Source organism: Mirounga leonina, unplaced genomic scaffold (assembly GCF_011800145.1).
Source record: "Mirounga leonina isolate KUSES-001 unplaced genomic scaffold, KU_Mleo_1.0 Mir_173, whole genome shotgun sequence".
NCBI lineage: Eukaryota > Metazoa > Chordata > Mammalia > Carnivora > Phocidae > Mirounga > Mirounga leonina.
In genome coordinates, this window is record NW_023270447.1 from 78415728 (window position 1) to 78441816 (window position 26089).

At 40.2% G+C, this 26089-nt stretch overlaps 1 protein-coding gene across 4 annotated transcripts in view; it reads left to right on the forward strand.

Moving 5' to 3' along the window:
* Positions 1–26089, forward strand: part of USP48 (ubiquitin specific peptidase 48) — a 95374-nt gene that overhangs the window by 45323 nt on the left and 23962 nt on the right. For 3 of the 4 annotated variants that reach the window (XM_035019566.1, XM_035019568.1, XM_035019569.1), the window contains 12 exons: positions 3855–3983; positions 5428–5577; positions 9800–9997; positions 11163–11277; positions 12204–12334; positions 15583–15654; positions 22556–22680; positions 22843–22965; positions 23244–23305; positions 23543–23653; positions 25183–25313; positions 25661–25767. In XM_035019566.1, coding sequence (XP_034875457.1) covers positions 3855–3983; positions 5428–5577; positions 9800–9997; positions 11163–11277; positions 12204–12334; positions 15583–15654; positions 22556–22680; positions 22843–22965; positions 23244–23305; positions 23543–23653; positions 25183–25313; positions 25661–25767 — 1454 coding nt within the window. The remainder of the gene's footprint in view (positions 1–3854; positions 3984–5427; positions 5578–9799; positions 9998–11162; positions 11278–12203; positions 12335–15582; positions 15655–22555; positions 22681–22842; positions 22966–23243; positions 23306–23542; positions 23654–25182; positions 25314–25660; positions 25768–26089) is intronic. The other variant, XM_035019567.1, reaches the window with a different exon arrangement.

Sequence of the window (26089 nt, forward strand, 5' to 3'; positions counted from 1 at the left end):
TGGAGTCTAAATAAGAAAAGGATTGGGAATAGGTGTGTCTCCTGCCACTGTTCTTTCTTAATGAATCAAAACCACTTTGCCAAGGAGTCAGGGAGGAGCATGGTTGTTGGAGTCAGCTTTTGGATGTATATGGGGAATCTTTCCACGGATGGTTCAGTGGGAACATGTTTTTGGTTAGGTGGGAGCATGTTTTGGGTTAAGTAGGGCCATGGTTTTGTAATTTGGAGAGAATTTCTATTTTAAATCACATTTAGGGTATTATGCTAAGTGAAATAAATCAGTCAGAGAAAGACAATTATCATATGATCTCACTGATATGTGGAATTTGAGAAACAAGGCAGGGGATCATAGGGGAAGAGAGGAAGAAGTGAAACAAGAGGAGAGGGAGACAAACCATAAGAGGCTCTTAATCTCAGGAAACAAACTGATGGGTGCTGGAGTGGAGGGGGGTGGCAGGAATGGGGTGGGTGGGTGATGGGCATAGAGGAGGGTATGTGCTGTGGTGAGTGCTGTGAATTGTGTAAGACTGATGAATCACAGGCCTGTACCCCTGGAACAAATAATACATTATATGTTAATAATAATAAAAAATAAATAGATAAAATAGAAGATACTACAAAAAAAGTCACATTTAGGTGTTTGTAGATACTGAGCTATGCACTCCCACTTTAATATTGAGGTATAAGGATATATATATATTAGGAGTATATATTATGAATATATATATTTGCACATATATGTGTGTGTGTGTGTGTGTGTATGGATATATATATATTACGAGAACCTGGGAACAAAACTGAGATGTGGCTTTAATTGTTCTTTACTGAGGTTTATTTGATTTATTTTAATTTTAGTTAGAATTGTAGGATTAGAAGCATTGCTAAGGCTGTTTTATCTATCTTCTACATACAGATAGTCCTAAATCTTAAAATAGGTCAAGAGAAAGAGACTCCACCTTATCAGGATCCCATCCCAGTGTTTTAATACCTCACTGCTGTATGCAGTGTACATGGCAAATTTCATCTCTTGTTTTCTTTTTTATCAAAATTAGAAAATCCTTGGTATTCTATCATGAACTTGTTTGAATTGTTTTATATTCCATCTCACACAAAGTATCTAGCATGTTGGGGCGCATGGGTGGCTCATTCGATTGAGAGTGCAACTCCTGGTTTCGGCTCAGGTCATGATCTCAGGGTTGTGAGATGGAGCTCTGCATTGGGCTCTGTGGTCAGCGTGGAGTCTGCTTATCTCTCTTCCTCCCCCTGGGTTCCTTCCGCTATTGCCTCGTGTGTGCTCTCTCTCTCTCCCATAAATATATAAAATATTTTTTCAAAACATATCAAACATGTTAAATCTTTATGTTTAGTTAGAAATGCCCAACCTCCTCATTACTGTATACGCTCCTGACATTGTTAATTCCCTGTAATGGTGGTCTTCAAACGTTTTGTCCTGTGTACTCTACAAGAATATTGAACAAATTTTTGTTCCCTGAACATTTTATTTTATTACTAAGATTTTATTTATTTGAGAGTGTGCGTGCACACGGCAAGCGCATGGAGAGAGGTACAAAGTGGGAGGGGAGGAAAAGGGAGAGAATGCCAAGCAGGCTGTGCATGCAGCCCAACACAGGGCTCAATCTCAAAACCCTAAGACTATGACCTGAGCTGAAACCAAGAATCAGTTGCTTAACTGACTGAGCCACTCAGGTGCCCCTCCCTGAACATTTTGAAATCCGTTATTTTTATTTATTTATTTTTAAAGATCTGGGGCGCCTGGGTGGCTCAGTCAGTTAAGCGTCTGCCTTCGGCTCAGGTCGTGATCCCGGGGTCCTGGGATCGAGCCCCGCATCGGGCTCCCTGCTCCGTGGGAAGCCTGCTTCTCCCTCTCCCACTCCCTCTGCTTGTGTTCCCTCTCTCGCTGTGTCTCTCTTTCAAATAAATAAAATCTTTTTTTTTTTTTTTTAAGATTTTATTCATTTATTTGAAAGAGAGACACAGCGAGAGAGGGAGCACAAGCAGGGGGAGAGGGAGAGGGAGAAGCAGGCTTCCCACGGAGCAGGGAGCCCGATGCGGGGCTCGATCCCAGGACCCCGGGATCACGACCTGAGCCGAAGGCAGACGCTTAACCAACGCCGCCCGAAATCCGTTTTTTTTTATCATAATTTTAAGTAGCTACACATAATGTGATTTCTAACAAAAATAGTAAAACAGTAACATCACTCTTTCAGTTGAGTCCAAATGAAATTAGTAACATAGTATTAACTTTTCAGAGACACATGGATGGGTCTTTCTTTAGAGCAGGACATTTTTAACCCTTACCCTTTCTCCCGTGGTAGTATTTACATTATAATTGACCGTATGGGATTTTTTTCTCGTGGAATATACTTAAGATCTCTGTAACCATAAAATCTCTAAATAGTTCAAAAGTTCTTTTGGATTGAGCTTTTTTTTAAATTATAAATATCACCACATAATCCATCAGTATAAGTATGTTAATAAATTTTTGAATTAAACACAAAGCAAAATTTTATTGTAAACATCTCTTATAATGACATGGCTAAAAGTTTTTAAATCTCTGGGTGAGAGGTTATATCTTTCTTTAATAAAATGGGAGGATAACTGAGAAAGGAGAGGCAGGCAGAGACCATGAGTGGGACCGCAGTGTTGAGGCAGATTGATTTTAGAAAAGAACATGGTGAATTGAAAATCTGGTCATTGATTTCCCTAGAACTAAGCAGGACCTTTTTGTTGTGCGCCCCACCCTCGCCGAAGATTACCCTGGGGTGCTCAGCACCATTTTTTTTTTTTTTAAGATTTTATTTATTCTTTTGAGAGAGGGAGAGAGAGACACACACAGAAACAGAGAGAGCCCAAACGGGGAGAGGGAGAGGCAGACTCCCCACTGAGCAGGGAGCTCGATGCGGGACTTGATCCCAGGACCTGGAGATCATGACCTGAGCCGAATGCAGACACTTAACCGACCGAGCCACCCAGGCGCCCCACTCAGCACCATTTCAAAGATCACGTTCATGTGATAGATAGACTTGACATTCAGAACACTTAATGTTTCTACTTGCTACTGAATTCACAGGTATCAGTGGCTAATCTTTATGCTCATTAGCATTTCATGTTAATGAACATGCCATTTTGTTAAATTTTTATTTTCCAGTTAACATACAGTGTTATATTAGTGTTACTTTAGTTTCAGGTACACAGTTATAGCGATTCAACACTTGGATCCAACACCTGGTGCTCATCACACCAGTGCCCTCCTTAATCCCCACCACCCATTTAACCCATCAGCCTACCCTCTCCTTCCTGGGAACCATCTATTGGTTTGCTAAAATGATCTAGATTTATTTTTATAATCTAAGACCAACATTAAAATAAACTCATTGCAGTAGTACCTTTTCTGCTTCTAGGTTTGTCTTCATGAAAAATAGTACTTACCATCTTTTAAAAATGGAATATGGCACACAGGGTGTAAACAGGGTAGGAAACCTGTTTAAATATTCAGACATCCAACAAGCATGCTGAATTTGTATTGCCTTTTAGTGTTTTAGATCCCTGTTAAAGAATTTTAAGTATGGGGGCGCCTGGTTGGATCAGTTGGTTGGGCATCGTCGTGATCTCGACTCAGGTCTTGATTTCAGGGTCATCATTTGAAGTCCTGTGTTGGGCTCCACACTGGGTGTCAACTTACTTACAAGATAAATTAAAAAATAATAAATAAATATCTTGAATGTGTATTGTAGGAACTGTGTTCTGTGGCCCTCCTCCTGCCCCTCCCCTGCAAAAGCATGAGGACTGACCATCGGCATTCTAATTTAGTTAACTTTTATTTTTCCACCTCAGCAGAACCTTCTAAGTCCCAGACGCGTAAACCCAAGTGTGGCAAAGGAACTCACTGCTCTAGAAATGCATATATGTTGGTGTATAGACTACAAACTCAAGAAAAACCCACCACAACTGTTCAGGTACCAGGTGAGCAATTTTCCAAGATTACAGAAGGCAAATAACTATAGAATATCGTGCTCACAGATCAGTGACAGGAAATTACTCCTTTATCAAGATAGGTTCATTGCATATGGTGTTTGTTGGTGAAAGTAGATATAATCACAAATTTGCTTTAAAGTAGTGAGTTTTGGGGCATCTGGGTGGCTCGGTTGAGCATCTGACTCGATTTCAGCTCAGGTCTTAATCTCAGGGTCATGAGTTCGAGCCCCACATTGGGCTCCTTGCTGGCATGGAACCTACTTAATAAAATAAAAATAATGAGTTTGGGGGGCACCTGGGTAGCTTAGTTAATCCTGCGTTGTGGATTTGAGCCCCACTTTGGGTGTGGAGATTACTTAAATATTTGAGAGAGAGTGGGGGACAGAGAGAGAGAATCTTCCAGCACACTCCCTGCTGAGCGAGGAGCTCAGTCTCATAACCCATGAGATCATGACCTGAGCTGAAACCAGGAGTCACACGCTTAACCAGCTATGCCACCCAGGCACCCCAAAAATGAATTCTGTAAGAAAAAAAAAATAGTTTTTTGGGCGCCTGGGTGGCTCAGTTGGTTAAGCGACTGCCTTCGGCTCAGGTCATGATCCCGGGGTCCTGGGATCGAGTCCCGCATCGGGCTCCCTGCTCTGTGGGGAGCCTGCTTCTCCCTCTCCCACTCCCCCTGCTTGTGTTCCCTCTCTCGCTGTGTCTCTCTCTGTTAAATAAATAAAATAAAAAATCTTTAAAAAAAAAAATAGTTTTCAAAATAAAGGAGCCTTTAACAGAACTATTCCACTGACCCCTCTCCTCCCAAAGAAAAGCAAAAACAGTTTAAAAAATTCTGTAGGTAGGCAAAGCATGTATTTAAAGAGCCATTTGTGGGTTTTTTTGTGTTGTTTTTTTTTGCCATTTGGTTTAATTTGTAAAGCGAACAAATGTGTTTTAGCCGCTTCTAATTAATTTTATAGATTATTTTTTAAAAGGAACAGTTGTAGGCTGCCTGGCTGGCTCAGTTGGTAGGGCCTGCAACTCTTGATCTCAGAGTCGTGAATTTGAGCCCTGCGATGGGCGTAGATCCTACTTAATTTAAAAAAAGAGTTGCTACTGGCCTGAAGGCAATCTTCAGTTGTCATTTTACCTAATACTGTTTGTGCTCTGTGGCATTCTCAATTTTGGATGGTATTTCTGAGCCATTTGATGGCTCTAGTTGGCTCGTGACATCATGGAGAACCAGGTTGGGCATCACCCAGTATTATTCTAGTGGCTGTTACCAGTTTTACTTTCGCCTTCAGGGTGGAGGTTTCTCCCAAGAAGGGAGACCTCAGGAGGAAGTTGTCACCAGAATCCTAGCCAGTATTTGGTATAATTCAGAGATTGGCATGGTTTTGTGTCTTTGAAAACAGGAAAACGTTATTTTTTGTCTTTTATGTTTTGAAAGCCTTTCTTCAAGAGCTGGTAGATCGGGATAATTCCAAGTTTGAGGAGTGGTGTATCGAAATGGCCGAGATGCGCAAGCAAAGCGTGGACAAAGGAAAAGCTAAACATGAAGAGGTTAAGGAGCTGTACCAAAGGTTACCTGCTGGAGCTGGTCTGTAAGATATTCTGGGACAGCACTGTTGCCATGATGTGCCTTGTTTCTTTCATGTTCACAGATGTGTATGAACAAACTTGCCCCTACCCTGTCCTATAACCCACTCATGCCAGCTTAGGCATTACAAAATTACTGTGTAAACCAGCAATAATTTGATGTGTAGCATTCCATAGAATTTTTGTTACCATGTACTTTTAAAAACGGGAAGCTCTTAATAAATTACAAGGTTTAGGTCAGCGCTCTGCATCTATATGAGTCTTACAGATGTTTCTATTTTGTGAGGTATTAATTTGTTCTTCACAAAAGATCTGATTGGGTTACTATGGAAGCAACTCACTATGTTGTTTCCTTGCTGCACAGTTTGTGCCCTGGCCGTATTAACCGGCATTTTTTTCTGTGAATACTATTTTTTATGATACTATTAGACTAATCTGAAATTTAATACCAAATATTATGCTAAGAATAGGAGAGCTTTTTGCTGACCCCTAATTTCTTAAGAATTATCCCACATGAGCCAGCTCATCCCTTTACTGTGTATGTTTAATGCAAGTTTACCCAGTGCCTCAGAAAGAAAACCCCAACTTCTCCAGGCTACTGTGCCATTAGTAGTGATAACACTGTCTTTGTCATTTCATAGACAGAATTCCCCGTGCCCAATTCCTGCGCAAGGAAGAGGCAGTTTAATCCTAATTTTAGAAAATAAATACTCAAGTGTAATTGTACTTGTGGTTTTGTCTTTTTCATATCTTAATTTTCTATTACTGGTATAATAACTTCAAACAAAAGATGAATATAAATTGCTAAATCTGTAAGAATAGCTCTTTAAAAGTTCTTTCTGAACTACATCTTATTTGATTCTGACCTTTCTTTGTAACCTGTTACTCTCACTCTGTCCCAAGGGTTGGGATTATTCTAAAAAGTTAGACTGACCTTAATTTTACTGGAAATGATTCAGGAATGAATATGATGCAGATCTCTAAGTTTATTCAAAAGAGTTGAGACCTAGAAATCTATTTTTTGAACTATATTCCCAGTTTCCTGCATTCACTGGATGAGAGAAAGGGACTAACTGAATCTAAAGTAAAATGCTCTTTTTGAACCACTCTTTAAAACTACCACATGGCCCAGAGATGTGATGTGTCAGGTTAACACATACTTGGCGCTTCTCTTGGCTATTTTCATTCAGTCTATAAGAACCTGTTCTTATGTTCTTCAGAATATGTCTCTTTATCAATACTTTTACCAATTATGAACTTCATGATTTTTTCCCCATTTGCATTAAACTTACATAGTAGAAAATCTATGATGTGCTAAAATGTTGACAAATCCCAAAGCAGATGACCGTGGTTTTGTGCTGCCCATCCAAGTCTTTGTTATGCATATTCTAAATCCTACCTGTGTTTGTGAAAATATTTAAAGAAGAGTCCCTTACCTAAAATATAAGCCTCATTGGGAACACAAACCCTTTTAGCCTTGGTATTGAAGTAAGTTCTCTCTAAATAATCTTAAATTTTATCTCTAGGTTGAGTGTTGCAAATATTTTTGATGCTGCGATCTTTCCTGGACTTTTATAACTCCCCAAAAGAAAATTCCTTATTTTGAATCCAGGCATTAAAAAAAAAAAAAGTTATAAGTAATTTTTAACCAAAATGTACATTTTCCTTTGTAAATATTTTAACAAGTGCTTTCCTGTTTTGCCAAATGCTGAGATTTTAAACCTTTCGGTATCTCCAACTTGGCAAATAGAGTTCTCATTCCTTTTTGGTGGTTGATGACCCATGCCTTCAGAAGGTGGTGCTCAGATGGTTTTCTGGATCACAAGTGACAGAGATCCTGCCATGAGTCTTTGTCTAGAGCAGAAGCATCTGTAGTGTAAAAACTTTCCAGAAATAGATCTGCTTTAACCGTTGAGACTTGAGCTTGACCCTGATCCTCAGGGTTAGTCTTGGCAGAGATTGATACAGCTCTTTATAGTAATGGAGATTGAAAATGAAAGAGAGAGAGACCTATGTGACCACAGTCACTCTTCCTCCCACAGGTCCTCCAGCATACTAAACTGGCACCCTGAATCTAGAAAATGGGCAGAATTAATAATATGGTTATTATATCAGAATTCCAGGCCTGCTCTCTGCTCTCTTCCTCCTCTTACTATAAAATCAGACATGGTTTTTCTGATCTTCATATCTTACATTTAATTCATATGAAACTGCTCAAAACCAGAATACGCTTCACTGGGAGGTTTTCTGTGGGACTCTGGTAGGGGATTGGAGCATGTTGTCTTGAACAGACTGCCTTTGAGCCACATTGTTGTCATACAGGTCAGGCATGGCTGCCCTGGTCGTTGAATCCCGGCAGACAGCCCTTGGCCAGGCGTGCTTTGTGCACGTGCAGTTTTCCTAGATTCCTTTTCTTAAAAGAGTCAGGGTCCTTACCGTGTATTCTTCCAGTTAGCCATAGCAGGTGACAATCTGCTCTTTTCCCGTCTCCATCTCCCAGGGAAATGAGAACACCTGCCAAATTATTCTTGCATGTGGCTCTGTGTCACAGTTCTGTTTTCCCTCCCTTTGATGGCCTTTAGATTAATAAAAATTTTAATCTATGGGACTGTATTTGGGAAAAGATGAGATATGCTAAAACTTTCATTTTCCTTTCTTGGATAGAGATCATTTGTCTTTGCATTCTTAAGATACCCAGTGTACTGTGTCCCTGGCAGTTTCAACGTGACAAATGGCAAATAAAATGGGGAGGTATTTTAAATTTAATGAACCACACCATTATATATTGTAAAGTGCCACGACCATGTTACCTATACTGAATGTTAAGGTCTCCTCTTTATATATTGTGTGAATGTATGATTAATTTTTCTATATCTCTTTTCTTCCAAAAAGCTCAAAATGCTTCACTTATCTTATCTTTTACACTCAACAACATCCCTGTGAGGTAGGTAGAAGGCAGGTATTATTACCTTCATTTTACAAATAAAAGACCTGAAGCATAGAGAGTTTAAGTGACTTGCTCAAGTTCAGTTTCTTGGTCGCAGAACTTGGATTAGACCTTGGTCTCAACTTGCAGTCATGAGCTCTTTCTCTGCAGCTGCATTAGGGCTGAGGACTCAGAAGGCTCTCAGTTGACAATGTACAGTCTTAGCACAAATACGGGATGTGACAATGCCGGATTTTGGTTTTGTAAAAATTGAAATGTTTCAAACTAAACTTAAAATGGAAATTAGTCTTCTAGATTTGTAGTATAAAAGTGGTCAAAATGGGCTTTGAGTTGAATTGTCTATCCCTCAGATCTCATCAGAAGTAGTACATAATACAAATACGTAAATTCAATCTCTGTATGTTTTCTTCTATGTTTTATGCTGGGACTCACTGGAGATCTTTGTAAGTAATCAAAGCTGGCCCTTTGTCTTTAATTTTGACTTTTAGGGAACTCATGGACTCTGTTTTCCCAAATGAAAATTCAGTTTGAGGTGGTTTGGTTTTGTCTTAATTTTTGCAACTTCAAAATCAGTAACAATTCAATTCTAGTGTACTTCATCCTGAAATTTGTTTAAAAATAGCTTACTTTCTTGAAATACATAATAATGTGACAAATAGCTCATGATATGGATTGGGATGGGGAAATCAAATACGTTTTAATTGACATCAGTATCCTCTTGGATGAAGAAAAGTTCAGTGGTTGAAACCGGCTTGTAAAAGTGCGGTTATAGCTGATGAGGTTAATCTCTAACTTAGAACTCAGTCAGACGTTTCATTTTCAGTTCCACATGTATATCACGTATTGGTGAAGTGTTTATGAAAATCATTTATGAAATAAACATAATAGGGAATGAGGTTATGTGACTTGTGAGCTGGCGTGGAGCATGTCCTTGTAGTTAACAACCATGGGTGTCCTGATCAGAGTTCTGCTCGTGCTGTCAAGCAAGACACTTCTCTCTGTGGATGCCTCTTTTGTAGAATGTGGTTAATAATACCAGCCGATCTCATAGGGCACCGTGCCGACTCGTCCCTGTCATGCACAGCTCCTTGAACCAGAAGAGGGTAGTTAAATGGAGCTTTGTGTCGCGGTCCTCAAACATTTTCCCTGAACAGTGATGCTTCTGATTCTGCTAACATTGGACAGGGTTTGCATTGTCTTTTGAGGAGAATGAATGTATCACTTAGTCAAAAAGCTGTAAAAATACATAGACTCTTTCCTTTCCTTTCTTCCTCAGAGCCCTATGAATTTGTCTCTCTCGAGTGGCTGCAGAAGTGGTTGGATGAATCGACACCCACCAAGCCTATTGATAATCACGCTTGCCTGTGTTCCCATGACAAGCTTCATCCTGACAAGATCTCAATTATGAAGAGAATATCTGAATATGCAGCCGACATTTTCTATAGTCGATACGGGGGAGGACCAAGACTAACTGGTAATTCGGGGTGTCTTCTCCGAGTACGAAGGAATTCATTAAGTCCTCACCCTATGGTCTCTGTGATCATCTGACCCAGACTCTGCCAGCCAGTCCAAATGTTCTGTACGCTTTGCAGAAAGAAAGGAATTGCTCAGTAAAGAAGTTATGTAGCATTATACATCACTTTTCATTGAATTTCCTTGTTGTTTTCCTCCCAGAGGAGACAAAACTTTCTTCTTTTGAGAAAACCATCTGGTAGTATTTTGTTAGTTTGTTCAGTACTCTTCCAAGTACTCGAACCTTGGTCTGGTTGATTGCACGTCTACTGTAGATTGTTACTTAGCTTATGAATAGAAGCTGCTCAATTCTACTTTGAATACAGAACTATATATAACGACATAGTATCCATAGTCTGTTTGGTTCTGGTTGTCTCTCCTCAAAACATTTTTCGTTTTAATGGCAACATAAGCCCCACCTCCAATCTACAGGTGAATGTGCTAAAACAAAATTGTGTGATCACCCTCCCTCCCTCTTTCTAAATTAAGTGCTGTTTTCTGAATGTGTAGAACTTACTGCATAAAAACTGGCATTTAACTGCCTGATCCAGGCCTTCTCTTGTACACATCTGGAGTTTTGCTTTCTAAATTTGTTTTTGATTCATGATCAATGAACTAAGCAGTGATTAGATCTTCCAGAGAATCACATTTCATAGGATTCCTACAACTGTGAGTTTTAAATCGGCCCTTGATGGTTCTCCGCCCCCCCCCCCCCCCCCAGTGTTCTGTGCTTTGAAGTGTTCCAATATTTCATATTCACATGAAGCTCTCAATTAACATATTTATAGTTGTCAGATATGTTGTCTCCCCCCATCTTAGAGCCTCAATTGTTTAACTCTAGTCTTGTAAAATATGCATCTAAACCTTGTAGAATAAAGTCCTTGAGGGCATAGGCTGTTTTACCATATTATGACAGTTCATCTCTCATTGTTCTTTCTTTATGCAGATACTAATTTTGCTACCTTGATATCTGTATCAACCTAAATAATTTAGGATATATACCAGTTTTCCCTATTGTCAAAACTTGTGACTTTGCTTTAGAATTCTGTGTTCTGTGAAGTCCTGACTTTGCTCACAGGTAATCTGTGCTTGAATGAACTTCATTTGCTCTTCTCTCTCACCTCTAGTGAAAGCCCTGTGTAAGGAGTGTGTGGTAGAACGCTGTCGTGTGTTGCGTCTGAAGAGCCAACTAAATGAAGATTATAAAACTGTTAATAATCTGCTAAAGGCGACGGTAAAGGGGTATGTTACACAGTGTATACTGTTGTTGATAAACCAAAATAGTTGTAAGAGGTAATAACCAAATGGCTTGTAATCTATAGACAATAGGAGTTAGGGTTTTTCGAAGAAAGAAGGGCAATGACGTGGACGTCAGGGAGGTTAGATTTTTGCAGTGATTGCCATTGTGTTCAAGATGAATAAAGCCAAGTCACTCAGGCTTTGCTACTGTATTCCATCCATCAGAAAAGTAGAAGCAGAGGTGCGGGTCTGAGGTCCGACCAGACCAAGGCAGCATGGTAGTATGTGTTCAGGTGTGGGTGTGTCCCCTCTAGAGAGCCTGAAGTGTATTAACAGAGGGTACCCAGGGGAGCATCCTTGGCAGAAATACCCAGCATACTTGGAGTGTGTCAAGTGCCACTCCCCAGTGGACCTCTGGACCTGGGAACCAGTAAACTCAGATGGCATTTATTATGGAGCTTATTATATCTGGGTTTAACTTCTGTTATATATTTTCCAAATAAAGATTAACCTAGTTCACTGTTTTTGGTCATTCTGCGAACAGCCTCAGGACTCCTTAAATGTGTGTTTGTATGTAGACATGGATGTATATATGTGAGGACCTGTATGTGTGCTTGAAGGCACAACTGTATGTCTTTGGGAGTAGTAGTCAAGGGAAAGAAAGTAGCCCATTGTGTTGTGTTCGGCGTGAATGTAATTGAGGAAGCAGGATAAGATTTGGGATGGAAACAGAATCTGAGATAACTGCATTTTAGTAGTGAAGAGTGAAAATGGCCAAAACATGGGAGTGGGTTAAAAATTGTGTGGACAGTAGCAGATTTTGAATGTTTGTAATTCATTTTTAGTTCATGACCTTTACACATAAAGAACGGGAAGGGGGCCATTAGGAAATGCTACTTGTGTGATTTCACATGGTCTCTGTTCTGCAGCAATGATGGATTTTGGGTGGGGAAGTCCTCCCTGCGCAGTTGGCGCCAGCTCGCTCTTGAACAGTTAGATGAACCAGATGGTGACGTAGACCAAAGCAACGGGAAAATGAACGGCAACACCTTGAACAAAGGTAATGTGAAAAGTCTCTGTGTTGGTGGTCGTGGACGGTACCACAGAATTCCCATCCGTGCAATTTCATAGGCCATTTTTATTAAACCTGAAGCTCTCAAGTGTCTCAGAACAAATAAAAGATTGTTTTGGGTTTTTTTTAAGATTTTATTTTATTTGTCAGAGAGAGAGTGCGCGAGTGTGTACGAGCAAGGGGATCGGCAGGCAGAGGGAGAAGCGGACTCCCTGCCGAGCAAGGAGCCCAATGCAGGACTTGATCCCAGGATCCTGGGATCATGACCTGAGCTGAAGGCAGCTGCCCCACCAACTGAGCCACCCAGGCGTCCCAAGATTTAATGTTAAGATACTGAAATTGAGCAAGGGCTCAGCAGCTCACATGAGGAATTCTCTGTGCCCTGGCATCCTTTTTGCTCCTGGTCTCTCCAATTAATCATGTGCAAAATTCTTTTTAAATTCTGCTCCAGACTAAAATTTTTAAGAAAGGTGAGTCTGGTGCTAGTCACATAGTATATATTGGCAGCTCAGTATGTTTGGTTTTATAGATTATCTGCCACATTTACAGGCTGCCTTTGGCAAATAAAATGAGCTTGTACTACGGCGTTTTTTATCAAGGAGAGAAGGCAGCTTATGAATAGCATTTTGCTTTTAAATTCTTCTGAGTTTTCTGAAGCTGTGCTTTCAAGTAGGAAATTATGTTAATATAGGTCAACCACTAAATTGAATTTTATAATCAGTGTTTTATAAGATACAAGGGGAATTAAGGCTCTAAAATTATTTGTAGGTTTATGGGCGCCTGGGTGGCTCAGTTGGTTAAGCGACTGCCTTCGGCTCAGGTCATGATCCTGGAGTCCCAGGATCGAGTTCCGCATCGGGCTCCCTGCTCGGCAGGGAGCTTGCTTCTCCCTCTGCCCCTCCCCCCTCTCATGTGCTCTCTCTCTGAAATAAATAAATAAAATCTTTAAAAAAAATTAAATAAATAAAATTATTTGTAGGTTTAAAATGGAAGCTAGTGGTTTGATCAGTCTATTCAGGCACAATTAGTGACCCTGAAGTGGTTGTTTCACTTAGTTTTCTTATCCAGATAATTAGGATCTACATACATAGATTTTTTTTTTTTTAAAGATTTTATTTACTTACTTGACAGAGAGAGACATAGTGAGAGCAGAAACACAATCAGGGGGAGTAGGAGAGGGAGAAGCAGGCTTCCCATGGAGCCCGGAGCCCGATGCGGGGCTCGATCCCAGGACCCCGGGATCATGACCTGAGCCTAAGGCAGACGCTTAATGACTGAGCCACCCAGGCGCACCAGCTCTTAACTTTTTAAGAAAATAAAAACCCCAAGGGCGCCTCGGTGGCTCAGTCGTTGAGCGTCTGCCTTCGGCTCAGATCCTGGTCCCAGGGTCCTGGGATCGAGCCCCACATTGGGCTCCCTGCTCCACGGGAGGTCTGCTTCTCCATCTCCCTCTGCCTGCTGCTCTGCCTGCTTGTGTTCTCTCTCTCTATGTCAAATAAATAAATAAAATATTTAAAAAAGAAAAACCCCAAAGCCACTATTTGTTTTAAGCTATGATTTTTAGTATTTTCAAATTTGAAGAGCATTTTTTTTCCCCTTATGGTTAGAAAAAAAATCTTGCTCTGCTGTACAATTCATGAACTTAACCTTAGTTTCAGTGTTATTGTCCTGTCATTTAAAAACCATATTTTTAGTAGCATCATATGACCCAGTGTGTTAAATATTTACTTGGTGCTCTTTTAAGCTTCTTTATGTGTTAGTGGTCCTTTTTTTTTTAAGCTTGTAAGTAATCTCAACACCCAACATAGGGCTCAAAATCAAAAAACTCCGAGATCGAGTCACACACTCCACCAACTGAGCCAGCCAGGCACCCCAGTGATTCTTCCTTTTAAGTAAACTCAGATGCCATAATAGAAAGTATCTTGATGTTGGCCTAGCTTAAAAATAGTTTTCATGTTGGTTTGAGAGTAATATGTTTCTCTTCTCGCCCTTCCTCCATTCAGAGATTTTAAGAGCTTGAAGCAGTGCAGAAGGTACAGAGTAAAATCTGCAAGCCGTTTACACCAGATATAATTGCTATAAAAATAGGGTTTTGTTTTGTATTTTAATAATGGCACTCCTGTAGATGCAGTTGTGCATTTTGTTCTCTTAGAATACATGGTTCTTTTTATTTAGTGGCTGCATTTCGTTGTATGGATGTATTCTATTTAACTGATTCTTTTTCAGTTTTGTACTGTTAGTATATAAGAACAGATAAAGTGAGCGTCCTTATGTATGCATAACTTCCCAGACATTGTTGGATCAGAGAATCACACCCACTTATAATTGCCAATACGTACTGATACGTATTGGTAAATTTTCTCCAGAAAGCATATGGGGGCTTATTTTTCCATGCTTTTGTCCACATGAAGAGTATGCTTTTCACATCAGCTTTTTACTAGTCTGATATATGAAAAATGATTTAGCAGTGTCAGGGCTTTGCCTTTCAAAATTATCGAGATCGACCATGGTCCTTTATTTGAGAAGTAGTTGTATTTGTGTATGTGATAGAGAGAGTGTCCTTTGTATGCCCGGTTTTCTACTGAGGTTTTTAATGTGATTAATAAATATTCTTTAAATGTCTTATGTACTTAAACTAAAACCCATGGATAACTATTGTAATCTCCTTAGACTTCAGACTTTTTATCTGACAGTGTACCTTGTATACACAACTACAAATTCATGGTGACACAGTGTAGACAGATAGGAAAAGTGGGTATTGGAAGAGAAATGTTAATGGGAAAGGCTCAGTTCTTAATATATATTTTGATGTTAAAGGTTAAGTCCTTATTTCTCATTAGTCTTTTCTGAAGCTTTCTGTTTAACCCCTAAAAGAATAGGTGGGTGAAAATGACATGACATGTAGATGATTAACTTGGTTTATGATCCTGTATTCTGAATAGCTTGACGAGAATTAATGGAAGGATATGTAAAGTATTTTTCAATTTGAAAAAAGGAACATTTTCTTGCATAATCTAAATCTTGAAAAAGTAAAACTGCCATTCAGATAATTTTCTTTCCTTTTAAGGGAAAGAAATATAACACTTCCTAACAGTAGCAGGTAGGAATCACTTGGGTCTAATTTTTAGAATGTTTTAAGTTTTCTTTGTTCAAAATTGTGCACAGTCGTATCTCTGCTACTTTAAACTTCAACTATAATAGCTAGAGTGGTTATTATCTGTATTTCCTTTGATTAGATGAATCAAAAGAAGAAAGAAAAGAAGAGGAGGAGGAATTAAATTTTAATGAAGACATTCTTTGTCCACATGGTAAGCTGGAAGCATACCTCTTCCGTTGCTAGTCTGACATTAGCGTATCATAAATGTGTTGTTCAGTGTTTTGCCGCATTTCTTAGGGATTAGGCCCTGACACAGCAGCCAGGGTGGAGTAATAGGCTTTCTAACCTGTGCTTGATTGTTAATGTTTCTGTTTTCTTACCCCCCACTTTAAAAAATTTTATTTATTTGTCAGAGAGAGAGAGAGAGAGAGAGAGCACAAGCAGGGGGAGGGGCAGGCAGAGGGAGAAGCAGGCTCCCCGCTGAGTAGGGAGCCCGATGCAGGGCTTGATCCCAGGACCCTGGGATCATGACCTGAGCTGAAGGCAGATGCCCAACTGGCTGAGCCACCCAGGCGTGCCTGTTCTTTTATCCTTTTTAATAGTTAGCTTCTTACTGCCTGTTTTCATACCAGTGTTTCTCGTATCCTTTGTTCTTTCCTTGCAAAATATTAAAAAAAAAAAAAAATACAAAATAAGATTTTCCCATATTTAGAGAAGAAACTTTTTTGTCACTTGCCACATTGAAGGACTATTTGACTTTAAAAGGAAGAATTTCAGTTATGTCCCGTGACTGTGAGTCTTTGTTCTACTTGAACATTTTCAGAACAGTGTTTATACATTTCTTAATATTATCAGGGCTGTTTCTTGTTTCATTTCATATTCATTTACTGACCAGCTGCTGTGTGCTGTGTACTCTTAATAATTTACAGGTTTTCACTAATTCTATGTATCTGCTTACGTATTTCTTATTTGTCCTAGGGAGTGCTTACTTCTTCTTTTTTTTTTTTTTTTAAAGATGTTATTTATTTATTTGAGAGAGAGAGAACACATGAGAGGGGATAGGGTCAGAGGACGAAGCAGACTCCCTGCCGAGCAGGGAGCCCGATGCGGGACTCGATCCCAGGACTCCAGGATCATGACCTGAGCTGAAGGCAGTTGCTTAACCAACTGAGCCACCCAGGCGCCCAAGGAGTGCTTACTTCTAATAAGTAACTTTCTGCAAGGGACCTGTTGTAGATGAGACATGGTTTTCCATTCTATTAGCACTGTGAAAGTCAAACAGGCATCTGCTTCTCAAAACCACTTCATCATTGTCCCCGTCCCTGACTGTGTTCAGTTCTTACTAGTTCATTATGAACCAGTACATGGTATCTCAACACCTACCCTCGTGCACACTAGTCCTTTTATATCAAGAGTCCTCGAGGACACTGGTGATAACAGCTGTCACCGGAGTGGTATTTGTAGGCTGGTGTTTTGGATATTGTCGCATTGTGCTTTCGCTGACTAGTTGAGGGACTGTACTTACTTGTTTACTGGCCATATAGTTGGGAGGGGGAATCATCTTGGGGTGTGGATTTGAGTCTCTGTGGGTCCCAAGCCAATTTGTCCTTCCTGTCCCATCACCATGCCTCCCAGTTGGCCCCGCTTACACTGCAGTGCACAGGAGGAGCACAAAGCAGGGAAGACAAGACCTCGCACGTGGTTGACAGATTGAGTAGGTAGAAGAAGGTGAAGTGAATTTTCTCATGATGCTTTCATACCAGCTTTTGTCTTTTTTTTTTTTTTAAGATTTTATTTATTTATTTGACAAAGTGATAGAGAGAAGCACAAGTAGACAGAGAGGCAGGCAGGCAGAGAGGGAGAAGTAGGCTCTCCGCTGAGCAGGGAGCCCGATGCGGGACTCAATCCCAGGACCCTGGGATCATGACCTGAGCCGAAGGCAGACGCTTAACTGACTGAGCCACCCAGGCGACCCATACCAGCTTTCCTTTCCCTTAACCAACATAGCATGAATGTAGACAGTGGGGCACATTCCTCCCTTTTGAGAGTTGAGGCATCTGTGGCACAGTGCTGACCTTCCTGCTTAGTGCCCCCCAGCTGTTTGAAACGGTGTCAGAACTCAGACTGTCATCTTACCCCTTAACTCATTGACTTTTGCTCTGTCTTCCCACCTCTTGACTCATCCTGTCATTTCAGGATTACAGTTGTGACAAAAAGCATGGCAGAGCTGAATGTGATTTCAGGACTTGTGCTGCACTCCTCAGCTGAAAATTTGAGCACAAGAGCTGGTTTTTAGATCTTTAGCTTGATCTCAACTCAGTGGTTTTACATTATCTTGTATTTTATTTTATTATTTTTTTACATAAGTTGTACACTCAGCAAGGGGCTTGAACCCACGGCCCTGAGATCCGGAGTCACGTGCTCCACCCACTGAGCCAACCAGGCGCCCTTACTTTATCTAGTACTTTATTTTATTTTATTTTTTTTTAAGATTTTATTTATTTATTTGAGAGAGAGAGAATGAGAGCGAGAGCATGAGGGGGGGATGGTCAGAGAGAAGCAGACTCCCCGCCGAGCAGGGAGCCCGATGCAGGACTCGATCCTGGGACTCCAGGATCATGACCTGAGCCGAAGGCAGTCGCTTAACCAACTGAGCCATCCAGGCGCCCTATCTAGTACTTTAAAAGGATGGTTCTCAACGACTGTTTTTGTGGACCTCACTTTCCAGTGTACTAGGTTGGGACCAAGGTTTTCAGGTGCAGGATATTGGACCTTACTTAGAAACCCACTTCACTCATGAGGTTTATATTAAAACTCATTCCTGAGCTGTGGTGGTGGCAATAGCTCTACTGAGTAATAAGAGGGTAGTGGACATGAACTGAATGTTTACCCTGTGTCCAGTGGTTTTATAAGTGTATAAATATTAACTCATTGAATCTCTACAACAACCCTTGAGTGCTCAGTATTACTGTCATATCCATCGTACTGATGAGTGAGTAAACTGAGGCACGAAGAGGTGAGAATTACCTGCTGAAAGTCAATACACTTGATGGGTAGTTTTGCAGAGACTAGGTATACAATTGTCTGTTGGAAATTATTTTTTGTCAGCAACTGGGAGGAATTGTTCCCTTTTAGCATACCATTTCTCCAAAGCCAAAAGGTTACATTTTTTCTTCCATTTCTGGCAGCTTGTAAGATTTTTGTCTCCAGTGTTGTGACATCTCAACTCAACCTGCCTTGGTGTGGGCCTGCCCTCCTCTATTGTGCAAGATGCTCCCTGGATGCCATGCGTGTGGCCGAGTCTGATGACAGTGAGCTTTGCTGTTAGGGGGCCCTGGCTGGGCTGTTGCTGTGGGGAGTTCCCGCGGCCCATATCTGCTCTTGGGCTACTCAGATTTTTCCATAAGCATCTTCCACTTTAATTCTGGGAAAGTGCAGGCTGGGCTGTCAGTGCTCTGGGGTCATGAGAGACAAGAGGATTTGGGAGTCTCTGGCTTCTGTGTGGAAACATTAACCCCATCTCAGCTCATGACCACATTCATCCCTGCACTCTGCAGGGGCCTGAGGCTGCAAGTTGCCAGAGAAGCCTGTGGCATTCTGTGGGTAGAGTGTTTGTTACCTATAGGGCATAGGGAAAGGGACTGAAAATTTTACTGCCTTCTAAGTACAGACTTTTGGTCTGTTCTCCTGTTTTTTAATGCCATCTGAACTTCTGTGTACTCCCAATTCCTGGGTCACTGGGGTGCAATTCTGCAATGTGGTAAATCTGGTTACTTCCTGACTTTTGCCAATTTAAAATTCATTTCTCTTGTGTCTCATCTATTTCCTTTTAAGCTTCAAAAAGTTTTGTTGGCATTGTTCCCTCTATGTTCTCTTTATCCATCATTATGATTTAATACCTTTTCTTTTTTAAAACCCTTTACTCTGGGGGCGCCTGGGTGCCTCAGTCAGTTAAGCAAGTGTCCAACTCTTGATTTTGGCTCAGTTCATGATCTCAGGGTTGTGAGATCAAGCCCCGTGTTGGGCTCCGCACGCAGTGGGGATTCTCCTTGGGATTCTCCTCAGCTCACTCTGCCCTTCGCCCCACCGCACGCTCGCACTCTCTCTCTCTCAAGTAAATAAATCTTTAAAAAAATTAAAAAAAAAAAAATCCCTTTACTCTGGTTTAATGTTATGTAGTAGTCACCGAAAGTCCAGTTTGGAAATTTCATTTTTATCTGGATGTCCTTATTTTGAATTTGCATATTTTTACTGTAAAATCCCAATATATTTATAAAGCCCTGTGTATATTTAATACATCAGATTTATGTGAATTAATCACCAGCTTATATTCCATTAGATTTACTACTGCTATAGAGTTCAGTATTTATTGCAGATACTATTATATGTATCAAGCTTTCTTACCCAGTTCATTTTGTATTTAAGTGGATAACCTTCCTATAACCTTTCTTTTTCTTTTTTTTTTTTTTAATAAAATTCATTCATTTATTTGAGAGAGACAGCGCCTGCTTGCTAATGAGCTGGGGAGGGACAGAGAGAAGCAGACCCTGCCCAGCTGAGCCAGGGACCACCCCCCACCCCCAGTGTGGGGCTGGATCCCAGGGCCCTGAGATCATGACCTGAGCTGAAATCAAGAGATGGTCACTTAACTGACTGAGCCATCCAGGCACCCCTAAACCTTTCTTATTACACAATTTGCTTGGCAATTTGGCAGTTTTTTGTTGTTTTTGTAAGTTCTTCAGATGCTCTGTACCCCCAAGTTATTATGGTTTGAAGTAGATTTTGTGGGTGAGGGTATGTATGCACAATCTAAACTCATCGTTTACTAGATTTCTGTGTTTACTCGAAGAATCCTTGGGTATTAGGTTATCCAGTGTGTTTGTTGAATTTGATCTCTCATGGCTAATTTGATCCTGTGTTGGGAGATGTTGCTCCAGGATGAATTTCGTTGATTGGCTTTTTCTTTTCAAATTTAGGAAAGTGATACTTATTACAGGATACAAGTCTAAAAATTCATATACCACAAGTAAAAGTTAGTGATTGTAAGGTCATAAACAAGATTCAGTTATGTTTAGTCATGGCGGTTATTAAAATGATAGGACACTAAATTTAGGAACATGATATAAGAAGTACAGGGAAGGACTTTATTAAATGAAACTGCAATAAAATGGTTTATTAAAATAGTCTTCTGACTTCAGAAATAAATTTAGGTTGTTTTTATACACATCCAGCATTATGACAAGTCATTTAGTAGAAATGCCCTCCCATCAGAACAAGGGCAACACGTCCCCAGTGACAGGAAATCCCATTAAAGTGTGTGTGTGTTTGTGTTACTGTTTCCTTTGTTCACGTACCTTTTCTGAACCATGTATGTACTGATACAGCACATATATAGTCTTCAGTCCTTGTGGGGGGAGAAGAAAGAAATCACTTTAAAGTTATAATTGCCTTGGAGTTCTTTTAAATCAGATTGTGGAAATCTGCTGTCATCTTTTTTATGGCTGCATTATATTTCACCATAAAGATGCACTAAATTAGAATCTGATAATCCAATTAACCTTAAAAAAAGTTCCCAGGTTGTCTGAGGATACTTATTGGAGTAGGTCTTCATGACCTCAGGAAATTTAAGTCAACAGCCTACTCAGAAAGAAAGTTAATTTTTACAGTGTGACCTATTTTCTCTGATAATAAGTTTTGTAAAGCAATCTTTTCTTGGGGTATTCAAAGCTCAGTAAGAGATAGAAGGTAAGACAATGCATTTTGAGGTGTTAGAAATTTGGGGGTTTGGATGAGACAGACCTGAGGCCATATTCCAGCTTCATTATAAACAACCTACGGTGGTGACTGGGTATATCAAGATCACGGATTCTCAGTTTATTTTGTAGAATCCGTAAAGCAAAAAATGATGTTACAGTACTTTGAAAAGTCACTGGCTTTATTTTTCTTACTTACGGGGATAGAAACAAATGTACGGCTTTGAAAACTTAAAAGATGGTTTTTTGGGTAATGACTGCATCTAATAACATAAGTGCAGTTCACTAATTTATCGATTGGGGGCAGCCAAAACAACAAGATGTAGAAGCAGAAAGGGAGCGAGGGGTAGAGAAAGCAGGCAGGCCTAGGCCTCCTGAAAGCCGTATGTGGGCAAGCAAGCAGTAAGCTGATGTTGGGCGCTTGAGATTGGGAGCTGCTGCCGCCGGGGCGTTTCTGGGACCTGAGAAGAGGAAGGGCGTTGGTGCTGACTAGTGTTCTCCTCTGGGATTTTTTTTTTTTTTTTTAAGATTTATTTTATTTATTCTTTTTTTAAGATTTATTTCACAAAGAATAAGCAAGCATGCAGGGGTGGGCAGTGTGGGCAGAGGAAGAGAGGATCTCCCACAGACTCCCCGCTGAGCGAAGAGCCTGACTCGGGACTCGATCCCATGACCCATGAGGTCATGACCCAAGCCAAAACTAAAAGTTGGAGGCTTAACTGACTGAGCCACCTGGGCGCCCTGTCTTCTGTGATTTCCAATGGTCCCCGTAGATTGGGGTGACGGCAGTAGTAAGCAAGCCAGGTGGATTTTGACTAGAGATGGTTTTCTGATTGAACAGAGCTTGCTTTATTAAACTTTCAGTTGATAACATGAGAATGGTTCTGGTAAGATTGGACCCAACCTTGAAAATACTATTTCTCAGGTGGGAGAAAAGAAACCTGTCGGCAAGTGTGGCATTTGAGTGTGAGTGGGGGTGCATTGCTCTTGAACACCCTCCACTGGCAGAGGGTACCACGATCCCCAGAAGCTCCTTTCATTGCTTCCTTCACTGGCAGGAAGAAAGATGGGAAGTGCCTGGCTCTCGTCTCATACATTTGTTTTTTTTATTGCCTGGTTTTTCAGCCACAACCTCGATTAAGGACATACAGGAATGGATAGCTCCTTTAGAATTAAATAACCTTAAAGATGAAATTTAAAGATTTTTGAAACTAAGGAAAGAGCGAATTATAGGCAAGAAGGAAAAGAGTACCTACAAATTTTTCTTAGGTTGAAGGAATAGGAAATAGATTTGGAGGCTCTATACTGACCTTTTTTAGCTTTACCCACCCCAATATAATTTTCTTTTTTTAAACTCAGGGGAGTTATGCATATCTGAAAACGAAAGAAGACTTGTTTCTAAAGAGGCTTGGAGCAAACTGCAGCAGTACTTTCCAAAGGCTCCTGAGTTTCCAAGTTACAGAGAATGCTGTTCCCAGTGCAAGGTACTGATTCTGTGCTGCCGTCTGGGGAAATCACATGCCGCCTCCCTGGACTGACTTCCCTGGGGAATTGACATTGTGCTTCTGTGGGGGGAGTAGAGAGGAGGCAAGTACTGTGCTGTCAGCAGGGGGTGGTTGATTGCTTCTTGTTTCATTCTCTTACAGATTTTAGAAAGAGAAGGGGAAGAAAATGAAGCCTTACATAAGATGATTGCAAATGAGCAAAAGACTTCTCTTCCAAATTTGTTCCAGGACAGGAACAGACCGTGTCTCAGTAACTGGCCAGAGGTATAGTGATCCTCAGAGAAGAGAATAGAATTCATCTTACCTTTTTAAAGCTCTTCCCAAATTTCTAATGAACTGTTTGGGAACCACCCAGAGCGCCTCTGATTTTCTTGGTTTAGTTGTCTAATTGGGGGATTTATTCTAGCTTACAGTTTCTTGGCAGAGGGCTGTATTTGCATTATATTTATAAAACTTGAAACAGGAGAACAACAGTATATGGGAAAACATTTTCCCTAAAAGATTTAGGTTAATGGGCATTTGCGTGTGATTCTCTGTTCCAGGAAACGGATGTCCTATACATCGTGTCACAGTTTTTCGTAGAAGAATGGCGGAAGTTTGTTAGGTAGAGCCCCAAGTTTTCTATTTCCTATTTCTGTTTTTGTTGATTGTAGTATTTTTAAGGATTAAAAAGGTTCTGATCACAGTACCTTTGATGGTTACTTTTTTAGCATGTACTAAAATTTTCTTTCGTTTACATTAAATGAATTAAATATATTTCAAATGTAAAAATAATTATCTTACACATCTTGAGTGATTGCAGTAGTGATGTATATTGATCCTCCTTGTCTTACTTGAGTAGAAAACCTACACGATGTAGTCCCGTGTCGTCGGTTGGAAACAGTGCTCTTCTGTGCCCCCACGGGGGACTCATGTTTACATTTGCTTCCATGACCAAAGAAGATTCTAAACTGTGAGTTTCTTCTCTTCATGTGATTTTTCTAGTGATTAATAATGAATGTTTAGGTAATTTTTATCTGACACAGTGTATTTGACGGATCTAGGCCTTTGCTGAATTGTGGAGCTTGTCCTTTCATAAGCTCTACAAGAGTGAGCACTTCCCTTTAAAAAAAGGGGGGAGGCAAGACTGCTTCTGTATAGAAGGTGAACAGCTGCCAGAGGCTGCCTTACTCTGTCTCTACCTTGTTCTTCCCAGAGCTCTGCTCTTCTCCCAAGCTGCCAGTTCCAGTATACTGCCTCTTCCAGCATCCCATAATCACCAGGGGCTCACTTGTCCTTGTTTTGTGGAAGCTACTAGGCTTCCACAAACAGATGAGGAGGAGTAAGGCATTGTGGCACCAGAGCAGAGCCACTGAGCTGGTCATTTGCAATTCTGGGGTCTTAAAGTCAAAAGTTTTTATGCCACTCACTCTTCAAGTGTTTCCAAAAGGGTTCATGTCTGAAATTCACCCCTGATGTTGCCATTTTATCTTTTTTCAAAGAATTAATAACTATGTAAGAGAACATAGAATGCCTCTGACATTGCTTATAAACCATAAAGATTGGAACACATAAATAACCATTCCTTTGGGACTAAGCGTAGAGGTAGGGAGTTTACTATTCATGTTAATACTTTCACATCATTTAGGGAAGCTTACATTTAATATATTTTTTTCCTTCTAGGTTCTCTTCTAGCTTTTTTTTTCCTTCCTTCCTCTTTGTGGGGGGTGTTGTAAATGCTAGACATCAGGAAAATATCTATAATAATACAAATGTATGTACCAGGCAGCTTAAATGTTAAATAATTCAAATAAAACTGAAGGCCCCTCAGTCTTAATCTTTCTTCCCTTCCTCCTTTTTTCTCTCCCGTTGTTCCGCTCACAATAAGCACGGGCCTGAAGTTGAGGGTTACCTTGCTCAGAAAGTACTACTTAGAGAGTAATCTTTGGCATATTTAAAAATGTTGGTGTTTTTTTTTGTTTTGTTTTGTTTGTTTACAAATGGACATCATACAATATTTATCCTTCATTCAGTTTCAGTTGTTGAGATTTAGATGTGTTGATTCCTGTAATGTGAATCTTGCGTTTCACTGCTCTAACACCCTCCTTTTGTATGAAGAAAACTACTGTTCATTGTTGAGGATGATATATCTTTTTCTTCTTAACTTTTCTTTTTTTTCTTTTTTTTAAAGATTTTATTTATTTATTTGAGAGAAAGAGAGAGACAGAGAAACAGCATGAGAGGGGAGAGGGTCAGAGGGAGAAGCAGGCTCCCCGCTGAGCCGGGAGCCCGATGTGGGACTCGATCCCAGGACTCCGGGATCATGACCTGAGCCGAAGGCAGTTGCTTAACCAACTGAGCCACCCAGGCGCCCTCTTCTTAACTTTTCTATATTAAATACTGGTCTTAGTGATTTGGTGATTTGGGTTTAGGAAACTAATGCATTATGTTAATTCTGTTAATTTCCATGTGTCTTAAGGCATGTTGTGTTTTTTTGCACAGTATAGCTCTCATATGGCCCAGTGAGTGGCAAATGATACAAAAGCTCTTTGTTGTGGATCATGTAATTAAAATCACAAGAACTGAAGTGGGAGATGCAAACCCTTCAGAAACACAGTATATTTCTGAGCCAAGTAAGTTTTCATTTTTGTTCATATAGTTAAAACTTGACATTTTAAGAGGGAAGGAGATTATATCACAATTGTATTCCCTATTTAAAATTAATAATCATGTGTTCAGGTCCAAACTAATAACACCCCAGGTGGGAATTATTCTATACCCCTCTCATTATTTGTATGTTTACTGTTGATAGTAAATGAATTTTCTTACTGGTATTAACATACAACAGAATACAACAATTAATAGAAAATAAGAGTAAGTTATTTAATGAATACTCACTGGTAACTTTGCTGTATGTTTATGGGTTTTTGGTTCTTTTATATTAATTCCCCAGCCACTTGTGTTTTACTTTGTTTTTTAGAACTCTGTCCAGAATGCAGAGAGGGCTTATTGTGTCAACAGCAGAGGGACCTACGTGAATACACTCAAGCCACCATCTATGTCCATAAAGTTGTGGATAACAAAAAGGTACCAGTCCCTCTCGTGGCCATGACTAGTAATGATCAAGTTTGATTTTTGACTTGCTGATGGATTTTCACTGAAGCCTGCCTTAAGATCACATTTTTTATTTCCTTGGAGCTATTTGGCATAAGAATTCAAATTGGATAAGAATTCAAAATGAATACTTATGTGATTATATGTGGATTTAGTCAGTTATAAATTTGATACACAAATAATTATTGAATGTCAGATGTGTGCCAGGAATGGTCTTGGTATGGAGGTAACACAGTGGTAAAGACAACAGACCAGGTACCTGTCCTCAAGAATATTTGTACCTAGTGAGGAAGAC